At 38.5% G+C, this 11,811-nt stretch overlaps 1 protein-coding gene across 1 annotated transcript in view; it reads right to left on the bottom strand.

Moving 5' to 3' along the window:
* Rnf125 (ring finger protein 125) overlaps nt 1-11,811 on the bottom strand; it is a 39,380-nt gene that overhangs the window by 15,209 nt on the left and 12,360 nt on the right. Inside the window, exons 2-3 of the mRNA XM_015482452.2 lie at nt 5,036-5,189; nt 395-489 (exon numbers count right to left, since the gene is read on the bottom strand). Coding sequence (XP_015337938.1) covers nt 395-489; nt 5,036-5,189 — 249 coding nt within the window. The remainder of the gene's footprint in view (nt 1-394; nt 490-5,035; nt 5,190-11,811) is intronic.

An 11,811-nucleotide genomic window follows, 5' to 3' on the forward strand; every position in this document is an offset into this window, starting at 1 on the left:
TGGTACCCCCCCCCCAAAAAAAAAAAAAAAAAGAAAAAGAAAAGAGTAAAGGTGAATAATCTTTTCATCACAAACTACTTCAGGAATCTATTAGAGAACAGAGCTTAGCATAAATTTAAGTTCTGCATTCTATTTTTGGTCTTCCTTAATACAAACTCATTTGAGGAAGTTACCCCAATGTCTCCAGTTGGTTTCCCCTATGCAACTTTTAAAATAGAGCAAAATTCTTTGAAAATGATCACTATTAACAAACAATCACCTGCACCAGGTATTACGGTGACGAACCTAATCATAACCCCATATTTTCATAATAAAAAATGTCAAACTTTCCAGATCATAAATTCTTTATAGATATATCAAATTTAGCCCTAAATTATGCTGTATTAAAACAAACCTTGTTGCTGTCTCTCCAAGTTCTTGTAGTGGTCCATACTTATCGATATACTTCTGACAAGTCCTTATGTGAGCCCTCATTTCACTGAGGCAAACCTATGGAAAAGCAAATTCAAAATAAGCTCATTGTTGAAAAGGAGTTTTGTGTGACCCAACTTTATAACTTTCAAGTTAAACCATACCAGGGGGTCAGCTGAATAAATGGATGCATTCATGAAACAGTACCACAGAGTGAGGCATGATGAAGAATAATGCTATTTTTAAGTCTCTCCAATACTTAGAGGACTTACATATTTAGTAAAAAGCATTATTCTTTTAAAGTGAAAAGAAGTATAGTAACTGAAAATTGTTTTTTGCATGCCATTATATAAATAGATTGGGGGGCGGGGAGAAGAGAAAGAAAACTGGTAAAGAAAAAGAGAAAGGAGGAAGGAAGGAAAAAAATTAAGAAGGAAGAAGAAACAGAAAAGAAGTAAAGAGAGGCGAGAAAAATAAATGTATGAATTTTAGAGATGTCCCCAGGTTTAGGAGGCTGAGACAGGAGAATCGCAAGAGTTCAAAGCCAGCCTCAGCAAAAGCGAGGCGCTAAGCAACTCAGTGAGATCCTGTCTCTAAGTAAAATACAAAACAGGGCTGGGGATGTGGCTCAGTAGTCAAGTCTCCCTGAGTTCAATCCCTGGTACCTGAAGGAAAAAAAAAAAAATGGTAAGAAACCCTGTGCCTTAGTAAAGATATAAATACCATGGATTTATAACATACCCAGTAGCACTATATGAATTCACAATGCATAGCATACTTAATGGTCCCATGAAGAGCAAACATAAAAAACAGCTCTTGCAGTGCATTTTTATTAATGCAGAATAAAGAGCCCTTGTTCCTACAGACATACATTCAGAGATGCTAACCATGAGGCATCTGTTGCTAACATAACACACATTCTACCAAAGGTTTCATTAGAACTCTGATAAGATCTTGTACTAAAGGAAGCTTTGTACAGCTGTGGTACAGTAGTCAACCCACTGTGCTTCATTTTACCCAAGCTGCGGAAGTTCAGCCTCAAATGTGAAATTTACTGTGTCAAGGAAACAGTTATCATTGTTGAACAAAAGGCAAAATAAAAGGTAGTAAAAAAGTAAAACCATAAGCCTTGCTTTACAATATCTGTTTAAAACATAAAAACAAGGGCTGACATAGTTGGTTGTTTTACAGATGTGTTTACAACCTTTAACATCCAGCTTTATACATTAAAGTCCTCTAATCTCCTTACTACTTCTGTTAACAAACATGTCTTTTTCTTTGAACTCTTTGTTCAAAAAGATAAGCATTCCTCAGGAAAATTGCTGATCTGGGAACTGTATACGAATAGATGAATTGATAAGCTCGTGGTCTACATGCAAAATTATCTAAGACACTGTACATTGCGATGGCAAAAGAAACATAAATCACATGCCTGCTCTAAAGGTGCTGGTAATCTAACAGAGGAAGAAGGCTGCACAGATACACAGGAAATTAATAGGGCACAGTGAGATACCATGGCCAGGCCTTGAGAAGTGGCAGTCTGACCCAGACTCTGAAGAATAAGCCAAGTCTAAAATGGCCATAGAAAGATGCAGCATACCTGGCAACAGGAATAGCATAGAAAAGAAGAGATATATGCAATAAGTTCCTCAAAGATAAATCAAAATCCGTGTGACTAATCATATATGGGGGTGGTGGTTGAAAAAAGGAAGAAGATTTCTACCAGGATAATGCAGAGAATGCTGTTGTTCCTGACAGATGTCAATGGTGAGGGAAGGAAGTGGGTGATGGAATACCATGAGCTTGACTTTGTACATGCTAAATTTTATATGATGACAAAATAAGTGAAAATAAGCGATAATCTCTTCTCCAAAATGTAAAAAGCTTTTGATTTTTACTTTACTATATTCCAGATATTATGCTAAAAGACATATATAATATACCTTCACAACAACTCTGTAGCAACATTATCTTCCCCCTTATTTTACAAAAAGGTAAACTAAAACTTAGACTCATAACTTGCCCAAAATCATACTGAGTGCATTGAGAGAATTAAGTGTTTGATCTCAGGGTGTCTGAACCCCAAAGACCATGCATAAATTCTAGTCAGGTAGCCATGAACAGATTACATAAATAGTCAAAAAGCTTTATATTAACATATAAAATGCATTTCCCTGACTATGAGCCAATTTGCAGGTGGTGATACAGTGTTGGAGGAGGTGCTGTGCTACCCAGGCCCCAGCTGTGGCTGACACATGAAGGTAAGCCACCTAGGTTTCTGGGGCAACAAGGCAGAAGGAAATGGCCTAATCGAAGAGGATGAGGGCCCCACCCAACAGGAAGGCCAAGCAAAAAGAATCAGGGGGTCTGTCCTCCTCAAGAGCTAAAGAGCTAAGATGCCAGCACTCTGGCTCCGGGGGCTTCCTGCCTCCACAGTAAGAATTAATTTGGGGCTGGGGTTGTGGCTCAGCAGTAGAGTACTTGCCTAGCACGTTCGAGGCCCTGGGTTTGATCCTCAGTGCCACATAAAACTAAATAAATAAAATAAAGGTATTATGTCCAACTACAACTAAAAAATAAATAAATAGTTTTTAAAAGAAAGAATTAATTTGTCAGGAGCTTGTGGCTGAAGAAATGTGCTCCATCTTTATTAACCCCTCAGCTGGCCCCCAATCTGTCTGAGTCAGAGAAGCAAGGAACAGTCCTGTATATAGACTCCTGAAATTAGATTTCATTTGCTTTATGTTTTTCTAAAATTCCATTTTGATAATTTTATCTTCCTATTCTGGATGATGGGGGCAAAATTCCAGTTTCAAGGACTGGGCACAGGTACCATCAGCAAAATAGCCAACATCTTTACCCTAATGGAACTCAAAAAAAAAAACAAAACCCCACAAAAGAGTGGTAAGTAGTATAAAGGGAGAGCACAGGGTTCTAAGGAAAAGTGGGACAGGGCTCCAGTTTACATTTAGCAGTCAAGAGCTGGGTGCAATGAACCACACCTATAATCCCAGGACTCGGGGAGGCTGATGCAGGAAGATCTCAAGTTTGAGGCCAGCAATTAGTGAAACTCTGTCTCAAAGTAAAAAATAAAAAGGTCTGGAATACAGCTCAGTGGTAAAACACCACTGGGTTCAATCTCTAGTACAAAAAAAAAGATTTAACCATCAAGAGAGGTTCCCTAAAGAAATCTCTTGATCTCTGGACTGGGATGTCTATACACCCTCCCAGCATCTCCCCTGGGCAGCTCAAGCTTAACATATCTAAACATATCTCTGTGGATTCCTCTTCAAATTTGCTACCTTATTAGCACCTTCATTTATTCATGTCATTTAATTATTTAATTATTAATGTCACCTCTCTCATTTAATGACACCAGTCAAATACCATTTTTCTTCAATTCTATCTCCTAACTATACCTTGAAACAATCTCTTTTTCCATACCTGAATGCATCATCCTGATCCAGCTTCCTTACCTGACCTAGCATAATAGCCACCTAACTGATTCCAAGGTTCCCTTTTCATCCTCTCCAAACTCATTCCTTATGCACATACTAGAGGACTATCTTTAAAATATAAGCTCCATTTTGGCATTCAAATGCTCACATTCTTTCTATGGCTTACTATTGCCTTTAGAGCAAAATCTAGAATCTTTTACATGAACTCCAAGACTCCATGTTATCTGATCAGACTAGTATAGTGCCAAAGGTGGAGAATTACAACCAGGAGGAAGTGATCAATAAAGACGAAAGGATCAGAATAATATAGGTGGAAATATGCCCAGCTACTCAGGAGGTTGGGCTGGAGGATAGCAAATTCAAGGTCAGTCTGGGCAACTTTGCAAGACCCTGTCTCAAAATGAAAAATAAAAAAGGCTGAGGATGGGGATATAGCTCAGTGGTAGAGAGCCTGCCTGGCATGTGCAAGACCCTGGGTTCAATCCCCAGCACCACCAAAAAAAAAAAAAAAAAACGGGCTGGGGATGTAGTTCAGTGGTAGAATGTCCCTGGATTCAACCCCCAGTAGTTTTTGGTGAAAAAAAAATTATTTGAAAAGTTAGGCAAACATAGTACAGGGGTCTGTTTCATCTGCTGCCTATACATATGAAATTGGAGAGATGCCAGTAAAAAGGCTGAGATAAAGCACTTAGAAAAGCAGAGTAGAATGGGATCAAAAGCAAAGGCAAAGTCAGGCACAGTGGTGCTTGCCTATAATCCCAGCAGCTCAGGAGGCTGAGGCAGGAGGATGGCAACTTCAAAGTCAACAATTTATCAAGATCCTAAGTAACATTTTGAGACCCTGTCTCAAAATAAAAAATAAAAAGAGCTGGGGATGTGGCTCAGTGGTTAATCACTCCTGGGGGTTCAATCTCTGGTACCAAAACAAAACAACCACAAAAAAGCACAGGTGGGCTGGGGCTGTGGTTCAGTGGCAGAGCACCTACCTCAAACATGTGAGGCACTGGGTTCAATCCTCAGCACTACACAAAAATAAATAAACAAAATGAAGATAATGTGTCCATCTATGACTAAAAAATATTTGAAAAGAAAAGAAAAGCACAGGAAAAGTGGTAATTTTTTCAGTCACCTAAGCCAGTAACTGTGAACATGTGCATGTCACATACCAGGGTGTCACACTCAGTGCAATTCTGGTACTCTGATTTCATTCTTTTGGCCACATCAGTTGCTGGAACTCCTTCTGAAGGAAGATATGCCCGGCAATATGGACAGGTCCACTTGTTGTTCTTTAAACTGGTAGCAATACAGGAACGGCAGAATCTACCCAAAACAAACCAAGAATATGTCACTTTCCTTGAATGACATAAAAGAGCCACCACCATGTGTTTGTGTAAATTGTAATTTAATGTGCACTATCAACCATGCTACCCCAAAATATATGTCCACTTGCATCCTACACTTCCCAGAGAATGGCTCACCTTCCTGGTGAGACTTCTTTGAGATCACATGCTCTCACCGCAAGTACTTGCATTTATGTAAACAAAAGTAAGAGTACAGAGTGAGCGAAAGAGCATTAAAACTAACTCAAGGCCGGATGCAGTTGTGCAAGCCCATAATCCCAGCACCTCAGGAGGCTAAGGCAGGAAGTTTGCAAGCTCAAAGACAACCTCAGCAAAAGCAAGGTGCTAAGCAACTCCCTGGGACCTTGTTTCTAAATCAAATACAAAATAGGGCTGGGGATGTGGCTCAGTGGTCGAGTGCCCCCAAGTTCAATCCCCAGTAGCAAAAACAAAAAACAAACAAACAACAACAACAAAAAACAAACAAACAAACAACAACAAAAAAAACCCCACCAACCCAAAGAAAGGGGCTGGTAGCATATACCTGTAATCCTACCAACTCGGGAGGCTAAGGCAGGAGGAGCATAAGTTCAAGGTCAGTCTCAGCAATTTAGTGAGGCCCTAAGCAACTTAATGAGATTCTATCTTAAAATTAAAAATTAAAAAAAGACTGGAGATATGGCTCAGTGGTTAAGAATCCCTGGGCTCAATCCCTGTTACCCAAATTAATTAACTATTTAATGAATTTTAAAAATTGAAAAATAAGTGATTTTTAAAAACTAACTAAAAAATAACTATTGTTTTTCCTTTTCCCTAATCTTACTTTACCTCAAATTGTTGGAAAATTGGTCTTTGGTCTGTGGGTTTTTTTTTTGTGTGTGTGTGTGTGTGTGCATTGGATAAGAAAATAGCAGAGGGTTGGAGGGATGTAGCTCAGTACTTGAAGACTTTATCTAGTATGTGCCAGGACTTGGGTGTAATTCCCAGCACCAAAAAAAAAAAGAAGAAGAAGAAAAAGAAATAGCAGCAAGTCAAAGAAGTAAAAATACCAGGCATGGGTTTTTTTGTTTGTTTGTTTGTTTGTTTGTTTGTTTTTTTGAGACAGGGTCTCACTATGTTGTCAAGGATAGCCTTGAAATAAAAATCCTTCTGCCTTAGCCTCCCAATTAGCAAGGACTACAAGCAGGTGCCACTAGCTGACTATAATTCTTTTGAAAATAATTTTAATGTCATTCCTTGATATTGAAAATTAACTAATCAAAGTCACCACTTTAGGAATGACCTCTGAGTCAAGAAATATATTCTCTGACTTATTTAGAGGTATTCTATTAAAATCGTAATAGAATTCACAGAAAATCCTGACTTATTTATAGGAGCTGTTGAAGGCTAAGTGTACATGAAATTGAAATGAATATTTTAGAATAGTTATATACATTAGCATGATCAGGTACCTCATAAACTATTCAGTACTTAATATCTATCTGGGAGTATTAGTACATATTAAAATTTTAACTTGCCAAGCCCGGTGTTGCACACCAGTAATCCCAGCAGTTTGGGAGACTGAGGCAGGAAGATTGAGAGTTCAAAGCCAGCCTCAGCAAAAGCAAGGCCCTTAGCAACTCAGTGAGACTCTGTCTCTAAATAAGATACATAACAGGGCTTGTGTCTCTAAATAAGATACATAACAGGGCTTGTGTCTCTAAATAAGATATAAGCCCTGTTTTGTATCTTATTTAGGGGATGTGGCTCAGTGGTCAAGCGCCCCTGAGTTCAATCCCCGGTAACAAAAAAAAAAAAAACTTAAAACTTTTCAAGGGTGTAGCTCACTGGTGGGGTTCTACCTACCATGCCCAAAGCCCTGAGTTTGATCTCCAACACCACCAAATACAAAAGGTTAATATATCATACATATTGAAAAGTTTACATATTGTAGCTACATAGTTCAATGAAATGTGACCCACCAATAGAACATATCCATACAAGTAGAGCATGACCACACCCCAGAATCTCCCCTTTTGCTACTTTACAGTCACAATTCTGATCTTTCCCATGTAATCACTGAGTTTAAAAAAAAAAAAAAATTAAGCAGGGCACAGTGGCCCAAGCCTGTAATCCCAGTATCTGAGGAGGCTGAGGCAGGAGGATCCCAAGTTCAAGGCCAGCCTTAGCAACTTAGCAAGACCCTAAGCAACTTAGTGAGACCCTGTCTTAAAATAAAAAAATAAAAAGACTTTGGGGATGTGGCTCAGTGGTAAAGCACTCTGGTACCAAACAACAACAACAACAACAATAAAAAAACAGTATCTATACTTTAATATTCAAAATGTTATAATATATTTATTAAATGTACTAATCTTCAGACTTAACAGCTTTGCCATTCTTGCTTATGATCCTTTGTGGCTATAATCACTGAATCCTAACAGCAAAACTTATTTTTGCTATTTTGTACCTTGTATGAATGGAATCATTTGGTATGTAGTCTTCCGATCTGCCTTCTTCAATTCGATACTGTGATTAAGGGATGTATCCATATTGCTGTGCATACTTGAGATTGTCCATTCTAATTTAGTAAAGACTGTTGTGTGAATGTAACAAAATTTCTTTCCCATTGTATTGCCAGTGGGCATTTGGGTAACATTTCAATGTGTTCTGATGATCAATTTTAGTAATGGACAAGCACAGATAGCTTCTAAACTCTTCTTGCTCTTTGGTTTCCCTTGAACTCCCAGTTATATTAGCCATTAGTGATTCTTAAAAGTACTCTCTTCTGAGTCTGTTGTTAAATTATTTTAAACCACAAGGGATACTTAAAGTTGCTTAGTGCTTGAATGATCCTGATGCTTCTGTCAACCCCGCATCCACTCCCTTCCAATAGTGTCTTATTTTTCTCCCAATATCGTCTTGTGCTGCAGAAGCAATCCCATTTCCATTAGATGCAACCTCAGTGGAACCTTAATCAAGGTGCCAACTGCGGCCTGCTGAAGATGTGAGCACTGGATGCAGGCCAGGCTGCATTAACCCTTTCTGGAAGTTGAGTACTGGACAGTGACACAAAGTCTCAGCAGCAGCAAATTAATGGGACTGCCCTGCTCTTTACCTAGAATCCCAGATCAGCCTAGGTTTCTACTCTTCTTTCTGTTTTTAATTCTTGTTTGGTAACAATTTTGATATCATTTCAAACTGGATTCACTGACTCCTTTTCAAAACGTTAACACATTCACATACTTTAATTCATTTAACCATAAGAAAACCCTGAGAAAGATCACAATTTCCATTTATAGACAAAGAAACTGAGGTACACAGAGTTACTTCTGTAAGATCATGTAAATAGAAAGTACCTGGCTTCAACTGGTCGTGAGCTGGGGTTTTCTGATCCAAAGAACAGTAATCATTCATTTACCACAACAGCTGCTCCAGTTAGGAATCATGAGACCTGAGTCTCTACCACCTTTTACTTCTCTCAACATTAGCTAATTGTAAACTCTAAGGAACAGTCTGCCCTTGCATATTTCTGGGTCTCTAAGAATTGGTTCTCAAAATGTAGTCTTAAAGGGTATTTAATACAGGGCTGAGGATATAGCTCAGCTGGTAGAGGGCTTGTCTTGCATGCACAAGTCCCAGCACAAAAAAAAAAAAAAAATACACACACACACAAATGATTTAAATGTTAACTCAAATATATTTTTTCTTCTGAGGTGCTAAGGATAGAACCCAGAGCCTTGAGCATGCTAGGCAAACACTGTACCACTGAGCTGTATATGTTTTTGTTTTTTGGGGTTTTTGGCAGTGCTGGGCATGGAACCCAGCGCCTCATGCATGCTAGGCAAGGGCTCTACCACTGAGCTACATCCCCAACCCTTCAACTCAACATTAATATTTCAAATTCAAGACCTATAAGTCTGACATGAATTATTTAGGGGCAAGCAGATAACATTTCGGTTTTCTCAACTACAAGTGTCCACCTTTTTTTTCTCAACTGATTTAAGTTTTAGGCCAATCCAAGCAGAAGACAAATACCGGTGCAACCCTGTGGCAGGCACTTGTACACTTTACCCATTTCTCCTATAATAATTGTAAACGGATGCTGGGCTTTCTCATTTTGCTGATGTTTATGAAAGTGGAGATGTTAGTGCAAAATAGTAACCTTGAGGCATTTTTTTCCTTAGAGTTCCTAATATTAACACCCTAACCTCTATACAAGGGTGTTATCTGTAGGATGAAACACACATGTGCATTATATAGATGCTACTGCATCATATGAAAATTTAGTTGCAAATAATCACTCAATAAAAGTGGCTATTAAATGGAGAAAACAGCCAGGCGCAGTGGTGCACGCCTGTAATCCCCACAGTTCGCGAGGCTGAGGCAGGAGGATCTAGAGTTCAAAGCCAGCCTCAGCAACTTAGCAATGCACTAAGCAACTCAGGGAGACCTGGTCTCTAAACAAAATATAAAAAAGGGCTGGGGATGTGGCTCAGTGGTTGAGTGCTCCTGAGTTCAATCTCCAATACCAAAAAACAAAACAAAACAAAACAAACAAACAAACAAACAAAAAACCCAGAAAGCCATGGAGTTTAAGAAGAGACCACAGGTATTAATTCTTAAAAATATTGCTATGAAAAGCCATGGAATGCCCGCAGCTCTGTCCTCCTTTGTGGCATGTAGAAACAAGACTACATGCAGAACTACTTAGTTCAAAAAGACTTGAGGTTAAAATTTTCTCCTTAAAAACAATCAAGAACATAAAGAGAGAGCATACAGAATGAGAGAAAAATCATTGCCACCTTCACCTCAGATAGAGCATTAATCTCCAGTATTTAGAGAGAATTCAAAAAGCTTAACACCACAACAAATAAATAAGCCAATCAATAAATGGACAGAGGGATTGAATAGGTACTTCATGGAAGAAGAAATGCCATTGGTCAATAAATATATGTGAAAAAGTTCAACATTTTAGCAATTAGAGAAATACAAATTAAAACTAGACTGAGATTTCATCTCACTCTAGTCAGAATGGCAATTATCAAGAATATAAGTAACAATAAATGTTGGTGAAGATGTCGGGGAAGAGTCACTCCTACATTGCTGGTGGGATTGCAAATTTGTGCAACCACTCTGGAAAGCAGTATGGAGTTTCCTCAGAAAACTTGAAGTGGACCATCATTTGATCCAGTTATCTCACTCCTCAGCAAGTTCCCAGAGAACTTAAAATTAGTATATTATAGTGATGCGGCCACATCAATGTTTATAGCAGCTCAATTCACAATAGCTAAGCTGTGGAACCAACCTAGATGCCCTTCAACAGATGAATGGATAAAAAAAATGTGGTATATATGCACAATGCAATATTACTCAGCCATAAAGAAGAATGAAATTATGTCATTTGCTGATAAATGGATAGAACTGGAGACGATCCTACTGAGATAAGCCAATCCCCAAAAAACAAAGCCTGAATGTTCCCTCTGACCTACAGATACTAACACACATTACAGAAGCAGGGGGAGAATAGAAGTTCATTGGATTAAAGGTGAATAAAGGGAAAGGAGGGGAAATGGGAATAAGAAAGATAGTAGAATGAATCAGAGATAACTTTCCTATGTTCACATAGGAATACACAGCTATTTGTAACTCCACATCATGGACAACCACAAGAAGTTACATTCCATGTATATATACTCAAAATATACTCTATTGTCATGTATATCTGACAAGAACAATTTTTTTTTAAAAGCACACAATTTTTTTTTCTCCTTAAAATTAGTATAGTAATCAAATTCAGCTTATGAGAGCTAGAGAATTGAATTCAACATCCTCACCCTAATGTACAGGTGTAGTCAGGCACAGTGACACTAGCCTACATTCCCATCAACTCAGGAGACTGAGGCAGGAGGATCACAAGTTCAAGTCCAGCCTCAGCAATTTAGCAAGGCCCTGAGCAACTTAGTGAGACTCTTCCTCAAAATAAAAAAGAAAAAGGGCTGAGGATGTAGCTCATTGATAAAGCAGTGTTGGGTTCAATCCCCTGAACAACAACAACAAAAAAGTGTACAGGTGTAAAATTTTAAAAGCCAGGTGTGATGATATACACCTGTAATCCCAGCTACTCAGGAGGCTAAGGCACCAGCATAGCAACTTTGGGATCAGCCTGGGCAATTTAGCAATACTTTGAATAGCAAAATAAAATAAAATCTAAAACAATGAAAAAAATAAAATAAAAAGAGCTGGTGCTATAGCTCAGTGATAAAGTGCTTGCCTAGTATGTGCAAGACCCTGAGTTTCATCTTCAGTCCTCCTAAAAAAATAATTTTTTAAAAAAAGGAAAGATGTAAAGAAGAAAGATAAAAAAGGAAGAGGCCTGGTGTGGTGGCAAGCGCCCTAATCCCAGTGGCTTGGGAGGCTCAGGCAGGAGGATCTTGAGTTCAAAGCCAGCCTCAGCAACAGCAAGGTGCTAAGCAACTCAGGGAGATTCTGTCTGTAAATAAAATACAAAAGGGCTGGGGATGTAAATAAATAAAAAGGGCTGGGGATATGGCTCAGTGGCAGTGTACCTGAGTTCAATCCTTGGTACACTCCGCCCTCTGCAAAAAAAAAAAAAAAAAAAA

Source organism: Marmota marmota, unplaced genomic scaffold, assembly GCF_001458135.2.
Source record: "Marmota marmota marmota unplaced genomic scaffold, marMar, whole genome shotgun sequence".
In the NCBI taxonomy this organism is placed as follows: domain Eukaryota; kingdom Metazoa; phylum Chordata; class Mammalia; order Rodentia; family Sciuridae; genus Marmota; species Marmota marmota.